The sequence below is a fragment of the Dermacentor variabilis genome, chromosome 8, assembly GCF_050947875.1.
Source record: "Dermacentor variabilis isolate Ectoservices chromosome 8, ASM5094787v1, whole genome shotgun sequence".
Taxonomy (NCBI): domain Eukaryota; kingdom Metazoa; phylum Arthropoda; class Arachnida; order Ixodida; family Ixodidae; genus Dermacentor; species Dermacentor variabilis.
The window spans coordinates 96,738,587-96,751,193 of record NC_134575.1 but is presented as its reverse complement, the minus strand read 5'-3'; the positions used below and the strand labels follow the sequence as shown (position 1 = coordinate 96,751,193).

General features: G+C 46.2%; 1 protein-coding gene across 1 annotated transcript in view; it reads right to left on the bottom strand.

Moving 5' to 3' along the window:
• Positions 1 to 2,193: 2,193 nt before the first annotated feature.
• LOC142591496 (fatty acid synthase-like) overlaps positions 2,194 to 12,607 on the bottom strand; it is a 188,244-nt gene continuing 177,830 nt past the window's right edge. The window contains exon 26 of the mRNA XM_075703825.1: positions 2,194 to 2,402. Within this exon, the coding sequence (XP_075559940.1) occupies positions 2,371 to 2,402 (32 nt within the window). The 3' untranslated portion in view covers positions 2,194 to 2,370. The remainder of the gene's footprint in view (positions 2,403 to 12,607) is intronic.

Below are 12,607 nucleotides of genomic sequence, written 5' to 3'. Positions count from 1 at the left end.
AAGTGCGGTGGTGGCGTCCGTATGTTTATCCACACAAACCTACCATATAGAATAATCCCCGAATTTAAGATCGTAGACGATAGCGATCAGTTTATAACGATAGAGTGTTTGATATGCTTTTTTTTTTATGCGAGGGTAAATGCCTCAGAGCACACAGGGGTATGGGATGGGGGTGAATAAGGATGATTAAATGAATGAAAAAACATTTGCTGATCTACTGAAGTCCAAGAGGGATCGATAATGTGGTCCCTGCGTCCATGCAGTGTAATCGCTCGGATTGTTTGGCGAAAGTCCCGCTGCTGCGAGGTGCCGGAGCCTCGTCGGTTTCAGTGCAGCGCAAACCCACAGCAGGTGGTGGATGTCGGCTTCAGCATTTCGCGACTTGCAGAGTGGACACCAAGGGCGAGGATATAACGGGCGAAAGTGCGGCCACTTCCGAGTCACGGCAGGAGTGAGGGCAACCCCGACCCGGATCCTCCGAAGCGCAACCTCCTCTGCACGGGTAAGACCGCGTCGTCTTCAGCTTGTCTTGTTATTGGTTAGTAATGTATACTTCCATGGTGGAAGATCGTCCTCGTTCGTTGTCGTGGTAGCGCCGCGAGTGTCAATATGTGGCATCTTTTAAGCGTTCTTGCTTGCTGTCGCTGCAAGAAAGCTTAAAGTATGCCGAAGTGGGGGACTCTTGAATAATTTATTACTTTTGTCCCCCTATAATGGAGCGCCGCGACTGTAGGTGGTCAAAGTTAATCGGGAGTCTCCCACTTCGGCGTGCTCCGTAATCAGATCGTGGTTGGCACTCCGAAGAACATAATTTGGGAATTATTGAAAAAGAAATGACGCTTGAAAAGTGGTGCACCGAGCACAAGCGCGTGCAATGGAAAGCGAATGATTGACCCGAGTAGATACGTGTGACGATGGTGTAATGTACGGTGGAGGATTAAGGGAACTGTAAGAAAAAAAATGTACAGAAGACAGAGAAGGTGGCAATCTATGTAACACCAAGCACTATCAAACTAGATTCCGCTCACACCGACGAAATGCTGATTTCGTGTGAATACGAAGTGTGAATGAACCTGCTACAATGGAATCTAGTTAACTCGAACTCACTTAATTCGAACTTCGAGTTTATTCGATTCGACCCTGCGGTCCTGACAAAATTCTGTGTATTTCAATGAACGAAAGCGCCCGGTAAATTGAACGCGTAAGCAGCTGCGGAGGTCAATTCAAACATACTACGCCGCTTACCATGCTCTCAGCAGTTCAACAACTCACGCGGCGGCGCCTCCGACCATGCTGTGCACCTGCTGCTGCTCGCGTTGCAAGTACCGTAATTTGGTGCCCATAACCCGCATTAGAACTTAATGAGTGAGCAATCAAGCCGGGGAGTGGGTCATGTGCAAATTTTGCAAGTGGTGTGCTGCCGTGAAGCCACCTATCCGGGAATCGCCGCTCGTGTGTTAACTGAGTGCACATGCCCCACCTAACGCAGTGCTCCTCATGAGACCTCCATTCTATGAGGTTGCTTTAATTCGAACAAAATTTGGACATCCTTCCAGTTCGAATGATAAAGATTCCACGGTAGCGCATTTTCGTACTGACTACAGTGCATTCATAATGTGTGCTGGATGCCGGTTTCCGTTGGGACATGCATGCTACGTTTCGATCTGACAAATGATTGCAAAGGCTCTACGCATAATGGTTACGAAATATCATCAGGTTCCGTTCCAATTCTTGGCCACTGCAACATCCTGAATAACGAAACACGTCCATGACGCTACTCGGCCAGCTTGTAAGGATGGTGAATAGGATAGAGAATCTATCCTATGCACTATTTTGACAAGCGGGACCGAAATATATCCTGGCCTATTCTAATAACTCAATCTCTCACATATTCAGGTATTAATGACGGAATCAGTACTCCGATAAGTCACCAGGTTGTTCTTGTGAACGCCACTATACGTAATTTTCAACGCAACCAGTTCCAGTACGTAGTTCCAGCATTGTGCCTTTCACTCCCATCCGGATGTATTGATGCCAGGCAGTGATTCCCGGTCGACTGGGGCTAGAAGCGCTATAATAAATGACGTTTTTTTTTTTGCAGAGCAAGGCTCCAGTCGAACAAAAAATATGCCAGCATGAGAAAACTTGACTAATGAAAGACAAACAATAATTATTGTTTGTCTTTTAGTGAATTTATTTCCTTATTTTTCAAGCTTATCAAAGCGCTCTTTTAAGTGCGGGCTACTTAAGTCTACCTCTTCATGACGACCTTTTCCGTCAGCGAAGAGCACTGTTGTCACCGGCCACTGATGGCTGCTGCGTGCTGCTGAACGCCTTGTCCATGCACAATGCCTTGATGATTGCCTTCCACTACGCTGACCTTTGAGCTTGCCATCGAAGCTCTGGGAAAATAAGAGGGGAAGAAAAACGCCGATAACATAAAGCATGACTTTACAGTGACTTGAAGCGTAAAACATACGGTGCTGTAGGCAATCATTGCGCATACGGTATGACGCTCTATTAGAGAGCTTTCTTTCAGCGTTTACGATGCGTTCGGCTCAGACCTTAGTCTATGACAGCAACTGGCACACAACCGGTTAAACTGCCTTTGTGCATAACGCTCCTGCCGACAGTGGAGCGTAGAACGCTTCCGTCGTTTCGATGCAAAACCCATTTAGCGAAGAGTGAGACCGCTTCCACTTGATGTCTTGGTAGGAATTTGCAAGGAAATTTACACGTGCGTATTTAGAATGTAAATTATACGCAAATACTCAGCACGTGAAATCTGAACGTAAGCGACGCTCAGCTAAAACTGTTTATTCGCTTACTCGTCGTAGCGGAGATATGATAAAAGGCTCACAACGCACCACAACAACCAGCTAGAAACGTAGAAACGGATACAAATTCTGGCGATAACAAACATATCAAACTAATTGTTAACTCAAAGCCGTTGAACGATGAAACCGTTGAACGCTGAACCACCACAGACTCTCTGGATATAAAAAAAATCACAAGAACTCTTCTGAGGGTTGTCGAAGTGTGCACAAGTATTGTGCGACTAGCTCAGCTGCACGCAGCCCGGTTTCTTTATTAATGTTATGAAATTGATCCGGCCGGTATAAACCCTTTTAAACCCTCATCGGTCGTGATCAACTTTATCATACTAGATCCGACCCTTATCTGTTTTTATCAGCCTTATCAGACGTGATCAGACCCTTACCAACTCTTATCGTTCCTGATCAACCTTATGGAAAGTGATGCGACCCTTATCAACCATTAAGGTGCTTATAACCTTATCAGAATCGCTCCGACCAATATAAGCCTCATTGCTCTTTACCAGCTTATCAGCCCGCGTCGAACCATTATCAACCATGATGAGAGCCATATAACCCCTCACCAATCCTTATCATCCTTATCAACTCAATAACTGCTTATATGTGTTGCACAACGTGAAGCGCATGACCCCTCAGAGATTTATGGCATTTCGGTCGGTGAAACAAAGCCCCAACGGAAGGCACATGCCGCGAGCACCGAAACGCATCGAGGACGTGACGAGCTTGGCATTAATGCTTCGCAAAATCAGAATTCCCCTGATGTCTACAATGTTCCATGTCGGCTCTACATGTGGTCCTAGAGATGGCTTTCATACCACCATCATCAAATATTTCAACAAAGCTTTTTTACAAACTGTTACTCTTTGACATTTCTTTTTTACTGCTGGTACAACACATTCATATGGTTCCGATATAGTTACACGTGTAGTTGTTTATATTTCTTTGCTGATGGGCTTTCCCCGGCCAACAAATGTTGAACGTTATTGCCGCAGCACGCACCTGCATGTATCGGAAGTTTTTCAAACGTTATGAACAGTTCTATCCGCTCTCTGTTGTCACCGAACCTTGTGCAATCTGATTGTTTGCACGACTCAAATAGTTTAGTACTTTCTAGAAGGCACGCGGGCACCAGCGATTACGCTGAAACCTATGACGAGTCATGCATAAAAACGATCACGCTTGACCCGCTGATGAAATTTTCGACGATCGCCGACTGTGCTCGCCGCTATTATTGTGCTTTGAGTGCAACCTGCTTTTTTGGGCACAGGCTTGCCCAATAAAGAGTTGCTGATTCACAGAGAAAGAGTTGTTGAGAAAGAGTTGATTCACAGTTTTTGCTGCTGTGAGTTTAATCCCTACTAAAACGTCACAGTATTAGCCTTCTACGAGTGTGGGTTTTTAGCCCAGTGGGTAGGACAGTCGGTTTCTGAGCTTGGGGTAACTCACTATCACCAACATTTTTCCTTTCGAATTTGTTGCATTGTACATAAATTTCTTCATAGCAATTCGTCTTACGTGACAGACGGTTGGACAGGTTTTGTTTTTGGGCAGCCATATACATGCTTGCGCATTCAAAATGACAGTGGCCAAAATGACAGCATTCAAAATGAAAAACTGCGGAACGACCCATCTCACGATGTTTTCGGACGGTAATGCGATTAGCTTTCAAGAAGTGTAGAGGCATACAGTATTGCGGAAGTCACGTTTACTTGAAATATACAGTTGTCATTCTGAGACTTCCGATGTTTCGGCTATATGCGACATACACTATCTACAGTACCTGCCCACTTTGGCATGGCACTCGCTTGCCAAGGCTCTACGTGGGCATGCCGACGACTGTGTGACAACTACGCAGTGACAATGATGGAATCACGTAGAAGGAATGTCGTTGACGAAACAACAAAGGCGGTATGACGACGGCGGCATTTCGATATTGAGATGACGATTCTGAAATGGTGACGGTAGTACAACGATGGCAGCATGACAAAGACAACAAGAGGACAATAGGATAGCGAAGAATATGAAGACAACCAGGTGACGAATCAGGAACAACAACGCTGGCGCGGCCACGCCAGTTTGACAATGATGCAAGGCAGCGACTGTCTGACGACGAAGCTGTGAAGGCGACAGCATGACAACGGCGGCACAATCAGGATTGAATGACAAAGGCATGATTGCTCTAAAATGACGGCGAAGGAACGATGTGGACGGTACGTCGAAGGCAGTATGAGGACGACGGCATGACAATATAGGTATGTTTCTGAAGGGAGGACGATGGTAAAACAACGCCGTGAAAACGATGGTATGGCGACGACTGTATGACGACGCTGGCATGAGGACGATGGCATGACGAGAGAGGGATGAGGAAGTTAGAAGACGACGGTGGAACTACCATGACGGCATAGCAAAAACGGTATGACAACGAACGCATGTGGACGACGGCATGATGATGACACATTGACAACGATGGCATGCCAATGGTATGTGTCCGATGAGATGATGACAAGTGTATGACGACGATCGCTTGATGACCCTGTAGCACAATGAATTTGACGATGATGGTGTGACGACGACGGCATGACGAGAGTCGGATGACGATGGTAAAGTGACGGCAATGAACGACAAAGACCGGCATCACGGCGACGATATGACAATGAATGCTTGATGACAGTATGACACCAATGGCGGCCACGACGGCGGGACATCGACAGTGTGACAACGAATGTATCAGAGCGACTTTCTAACATGGACACAAGGAAGACCATGTCATACAACGGCGGCATAATCACGATGGAGTGATTATAGAACAAATACGCTAGAATGAGAAACAACGAACGACGTCGACGAAACGACGAAATCAGTAATACGAGGACAGCATGACAATAATGAGACGACATTGATGAAGTCATGACAATGGTAAAACGACACCTTGACAACGACGGTATGACGACAACGGTATGACGACGAGTGCGTGACGACAATGGCGGCATGACAAGAGTAAGGTGACGAAGCCGCAGTGACAGAGATAAAACGACCACGACCCCATCAGGACATCACGGCAATGAGTACATTGACGACTGTGACGACAATGGTTTGACGGCGACGCCATGACGAGAGTCGGATGGCAAAGCAAGAATGTCGGCGATTCAACGACCTTGACGGCATCAGGAATACGCGCACATACTTGGTGGCTCAAGCTATTGGACAACTTGGACCACTGGGACAGCGTAAAAAAACAGACAGATAGATGGGCTCCAAATGCCTGAAGTAGGCAGACAATGCTAATCACATAAAAAAAAAAGAAACGGGACGCTACGTGAAATTATCTCAAATCTCGCGCTATTCCTTGCGAGTCACACTGTCTTTCGCGTTGGGTTATCATGAAGACCGTACTAGGTTCAAGCGAAAGCGAGCTCCACCACGCGTACGACATAAATGGCGATTATTTTTATTGTTAACGTAGTAATCTTTATTATCGCGTCCCACGCATTGTGCCCAGCAAGTGATATGTCGGTCGGTGATACAGCTAGCTGGACCAAGATGAGGCCTGTGAAAAATGCCTCTCGTGTCACGCCATCAGCTAGAATAGCAACTTGGGCTTGTTGGTTTTCCATCCGGACGTTAACAGCACAAAACATAGACGGGACACGAGACGAGAAGACGTCACCACAAGCTGTGGCTGTGGCCTCTAAACATTGTACAGAAACAGTCGACAGTGAATGTCGACGTAAGCGCATAGTCGTACGCTTGTAGAAAGTTATTCGCTTTATTAAAGGAATGACGTGTTTCAGGGCGTACTTTTGTTTCAGTGAGAACATGGAGCTAGCGTGTGTTCTTAATTTCGTGGTTCTGTAGAGAACAAAGCCGTTAACCAGCGCGTCTCCTGCAGTAGTATAGGTGGTTATACATATAAGCACGCTTATAATGTGTGTGTTGTCTCCAACGGCGCGACCGCCGTCGTTGAAGGCCTGCGCCATCGGAGCCCTCTTCCGTAGCCGCCACATAAGCATAAAGCGGCTTGAGGACAGGAGGGCTGTCTTTCCCGAAAAAGAACGACCACAACAGCACGAGGCCGTCACAAGCAGTCGTAAATAACAAATGACGTGAATGACGTTGAGGAAGGCTGCGAGCAGCTTGTGCGTCAAGGTATGGACATCGGTGTCACGTGTAACTATATGTAACTATATGTATATGGATATGTGAAGCTTTCACATATCCGACGTTTCGTGCCATCATAAAAACAGCGCAAAAGCAGACGCAAGTCATAAGAACAAACTAACAAAGGAAAGCTCTTTATATTTTTGTTCTATCTCGCTTCAGCTCTGTTAGAACTTGGCAAAATGGCAGTTAGATTGTGATCAAGTGTTCAAGTAAACCTAGATGTATGTGTGTGCCAGTTTTATTAACCCTTATATGGAAGCCAGCGCTTGTGTTCGTTTATTCTTTCCGTTCTCCGTCTGCTGTTGCGCTCTTTTTATAATGGATTGCCAACTAGCCCGCTGTCGCACATTGCTTTCTGCCACCCTGTCTAAGCTATGCTGTGGCGATGGCGTTATACGTTTGCGGTGAAACCGCGGAACTCCGCCCACTACTCACCTCCGAAAGACCGAAGTCGTTCAGCGGCTGGCCCATCATCCTCAGCGACCTGCTGACGGAGCTGAATATAAAGAGAAAGGCAGGATTTTCAATTCCTAAGGTAAATCTGCCATACGAAAGCATTGTTTTCTCTGTCTCTCTCATCAACCTCGATTTGCCAATACCCATGTTTTGGTCCAACAGCAAGAAGCAGTGTGCGTGCCTCGGCCTGGCGAGAAAACTGACAATGTGTGGCAAATGGTACACGTCTTTTTTTGTCCCCTGATTCAGCTTGCGGTATTCAACACAAAAGCATACACTACCGTCTTTCATTTAGATGAGCATTGGTGGTGATGCCGAAGTTCTTTTCGACGGCTTAATAACGTCATCCTCATATATTTTCTTCGCATCCTTTCGGATTGTTTGGCGTTTCTCCGACGCTACATGGTACGGGTATTGTCAAATCGGGCTCGCTATCCTCTTCTGATCAAGAAACGCCAATGTATGAAAGCTTCTAACCCTACAGCTAGAATAGAGCCGGCAGAACTTTCGAAGTTAATCAACAAGCGTAAGGCAGCTGACATAAGGAAGTATAATATGGATAGAATTGAACATGCTCTCAGGAACGGAGGAAGTCTAAAAACAGTGAAGAAGAAACTAGGAATTGGCAAGAATCAGATGTATGCGTTAAGAGACAAAGCCGGCAATATCATTACTAATATGGATGAGATAGTTCAAGTGGCTGAGGAGTTCTATAGAGATTTGTACAGTAGCAGTGGCACCCACGACGATAATGGAAGAGAAAATAGTCTAGAGGAATCCGAAATCCCAAAGGTAACGCCGGAAGAAGTAAAGAAAGCCTTGGGAGATATGCAAAGGGGGAAGGCAGCTGGGGAGGATCAGGTAACAGCAGATTTGTTGAAGGATGGTGGTCAGATTGTTCTAGAGAAACCGACCACCCTGTATGCGCAATGCCTCATGACCTCGAGCGTACCGGAATCTTCGAAGAACGCTAACATAATCCTAATCCATAAGAAAGGGGACGCCAAAGACTTGAAAAATTATAGACCGATCAGCTTACTGTCCGTTGCCTACAAACTATTTACTAAGGTAATCGAAAATAGAATCAGGAACACCTTAAACTTCTGTCAAGCAAAAGACCAGGCAGGATTCTGTAAAGGCTACTCAACAATAAATCATATTCACACTATCAATCAGGTGATAGAGAAATGTGCGGAATATAACCAACCCTTATATATAGCTTTCAGTGATTACGAGAAAGCGTTTGATTCTGTCGAAACCTCAGCAGTCATGGAGGCATTACGGAATCAGGGTGTTGACGCGCCGTATGTAAAAATACTGAAATATATATCTATAGCGGCTCCACAGCTACCGTAGTCCTCCATAAAGCAAGCAACAAAGTCCCAATAAAGAAAGGCGTCAGGCAGGGAGATACGATCTCTCCAATGCTATTCACAGCGTGTTTAAAGGAGGTATTCAGAGACCTGGATTGGCAAGAATTGGGGACAAAAGTTAATGCAGAATACCTTAGTAACTTGCGATTCGCTGATGATATTGCCTTGCTTAGTAACTCAGGGGACCAATTGCAACGCATGCTCACTGACCTGGAGAGGCAAAGCAGAAGAGTGGGTCTAAAAATTAATCTGCAGAAAACTAAAGTAATGTTTAACAGTCTCGGAAGAGAACAGGAATTTACACTAGGCAGTGAGGCACTGGAAGTCGTAAGGGAATACATCTACTTAGGGCAGGTAGTGACCGCGGATTCGGATCATGAGACGGAAATAATCAGAAGAATAAGAATGGGCTGGGGTGCGTTTGGCAGGCATTCTCAGATCATGAACAGCAGGTTGCCATTATCCCTCAAGAGAAAGGTATATAATAGCTGTGTCTTACCAGTACTCACCTACGGGGCAGAAACCTGGAGGCTTACGAAAAGGGTTCTACACAAATTGAGGATGACGCGACGAGCTATGGAAAGAAGAATGATAGGTGTAACGTTAAGGGATAAGAAAAGAGCAGATTGGGTGAGGGAACAAACGCGAGTTAATGACATCTTAGTTGAAATCAAGAAAAAGAAATGGGCATGGGCAGGACATGTAGTGAGAAGGGAAGATAACCGATGGTCATTAAGGGTTACGGACTGGATCCCAAGGGAAGGGAAGCGTAGCAGGGGGCGGCAGAAAGTTAGGTGGGCGGATGAGATTAAGAAGTTTGCAGGTACGGCATGGCCACAATTAGTACGTGACCGGGGTTGTTGGAGAAGTATGGGAGAGGCCTTTGCCCTGCAGTGGGCGTAACCAGGCTGCTGCTGCTGCTGATGATGATGATTCTCTTCGTGACGGTCCAGCGCTTAGTCAGTGAAGTCTGACCAACTATCGAGGTCGACGAGAAGCATTCATGAAACGGCTTATGTAGGCGCGCGAGGCTCTCCACTTACGATGAAATTGCACTCACGTCGACGACATGTGGTGGCGCCGAAGTATCTTGTACTCAAGAAGCTTGACATAAAGAACAAGACATGGACTAAACACAGACACTAACAAGTATGCGAACAACCATGGGCGTTTGTTCGTGTCTGTTCTTAGTCCGTGCCATATTTTTATCTTGAAACTGCTTCTAGCCATGTACCAGCTAGCCCCACAACAGACGGCACAAAGCTAGTTATTGAGCTGTTTTGTTCTCTCTTTGTATTGCCAAGTATTCGGCGAAGTTCTGCAATCTCGTCGAAGTCTAGAGGGCCCTACCTCTGGTGTGATGAGGTGATGGGGCAACTACGTGTGTGGAGCTTGCGCATAGGTTGTGGCTGCACCAGGCAGCCGCGCTGTATCCTCGTTACTTTCACGGTTGTTTGTTCCTTCTTTTGCGTACTGCTCTGATCGGCATCGTGACTAAAGGTCTTGCGGTCGTAGTGGCCCGACGTGGCCGTGTAAACAAATCTGTGTATCGTCCCTGACACTCGAAGTGGTTGCCCTCAACATGGCGTCAAAAGTAAGATGCGCGCCGAAGCCTGAACAATTACCCGTGATGAAGACCATGTGTCGTGGCTTCAGGAACCACATAAAAATGGATTGATTGAACGACGTGCAGCAACGCGCCACCTTGGTATTCTTTACTCAGCCAGCCTACCCGCCTAGCCCGAGTCATCCTGAAGAGAACAATATAAGTCAGTCAATATGCCAAAGGCAGAAATAACTTTCGAAGCTAAGCCTTCAGCTTCATCGTGGAAAAACCTTTCTCTGCGATATTTCATAATCTGCCAACTTAATTCGATAAGATGACCAATACCCTCCCAATACTGGAATATCAGGCACTAGACGTTCTAGGCACATTCGTAGCAACTCTTCTTTGAAGAGGAAAGACAACTCAACAGTGTCTCTACGTGGTGAAGCCATCACCAGTGCGTTTCTCGCTTTTCCAGCAATCCAGGCGATTTAGGTGGTCAAGCTTGTCGACAAGGCGTTTTCATCTAAAAAATGGCCCAAAGCAAGAATGAGACTGCTTCTCAAGCAAATGCTTTTCGCTAATATAAAGACCTCATATTAGAAAGCCTCGGCTTTTCCTTTCAAGAATACAAGATCCAGCTCAAGCCTTACACAGTTGCCATTTCAATCAATGACGCAAGAAGCACTTCTTTACGATTAGGAGAAGTGGTCCGCCAGGAACTTCAGAAACTTCAGAGAAAAGGCGTGACCTGTCGAGTATATGCGACTTTTTGGTGCACCGGCTTTGTGGTCGTGTCTAAAGCGACAGGAGGCCACGCGCTGTGCATTGACTTCACAAAGCTAAACCAAGTAGTTCTGCGAGAGCGTCAGAAGTTTCTAACAGTAGAACAAGTCCTTAGCTTTCTTGGAAATGCTACTGTGCTTGCCAAATTAGACGCCACATCTGCTTTTTATTGAGTCAGGTATTTGAAGGATCGCAACAACTGACTACATTTATCACTCCTTATGAGCTATTTTGCTTCCGTCGTATATCTTCCAGCATCACATCAGCGCCTGAGTTCTTTCAGAAGCCGATTGTATGAATATTGGAAGGCTCAGAAGGCACTGTCTGCATGATCAACGACATTATTGTCTTTGACCTCACTTTTGGAAGAGCATGGCTCCCGCCTGCAAGAAGCCTTGACGCGAGTCTCTCAAGCAGGTACCACGCTTCATAAAAAAAGTGCATGTTTCGTCAACGTGAAGTTCATTTTTCAAGTGGTGCTCTTTGCAAAAGGTGTTCGCCCGGAACCACACAAGCTCTGGGCTATCACCGAAGCGAACGGGCCGGCTGACGTGACTGAAGTTAGACGCCTTTAGGCATGGTTAGTGATCTTCGACGCTTTCTTCCGCCAATATCGGATGCCACAGTTGGCATCAGGAGCCCTCAAAGTAACAGCGCTTCATAGACATGGTCCCACGAACAAAAGCCGCATTTTGCGAACTCAAGAGATGCTCACCTCGGATTGCTATATACGGAGTATAATCTGCGGCACCCTACAGCCGTCTAGGCCGATGCAAATTCATTTGGCTGGAGAGTAGTTCTGCAGCAAACTTAACCATCAGGAGAAGGAAAGCTTGTTGCTTTTGTTTCTCTGTTTTTGAGACCGACAGCAGCACGGTAGGGCTAAGCGTAAAAACAAGCCTTGGCCGTAGTATGGGCTATCTGAAGATTTGACGAGTTCCTGCAAAGACTGGCCATTGAAGAGGAGGTAGGTATTACGCTTGTATATCTGTTCGGCAAGATGGTCATTGACCACTTTCGTCCCCGCTTTCAACGCTTCCGACTGAATAGTACACGGTATCGATTTCGGATGAAATTGCTTCCTGGAAAATTGCTTGCCACAGCTGCTACAATTTCCTGTGTCCCCACAGAACCTGCAATCGCATCGATCTACACAGACATAATTAAATTATTTGCTGCTGAAGCAGTTCAGAAATCCTCAGAAGCATAGGCACTTCCATTGGAAGTCCCCAAAAAGAGTCATGCAAATGACGGGGTGTGTCAGCACAGGTAATAATTTGTCAAAGTTGTTTTGCAATGAAGCTTAAGTTGCCACTGCCCCTAGCTACCTATGCCAGAGGACGAACAAGCTCTTAGCGATGATTTCCTGTTCAAGAGTACTCGGATTGTCCCAGCAGTATATCGCACAGCAGATTTGACTTCACGAAAGCCACCAAGGCATTAACAGATGC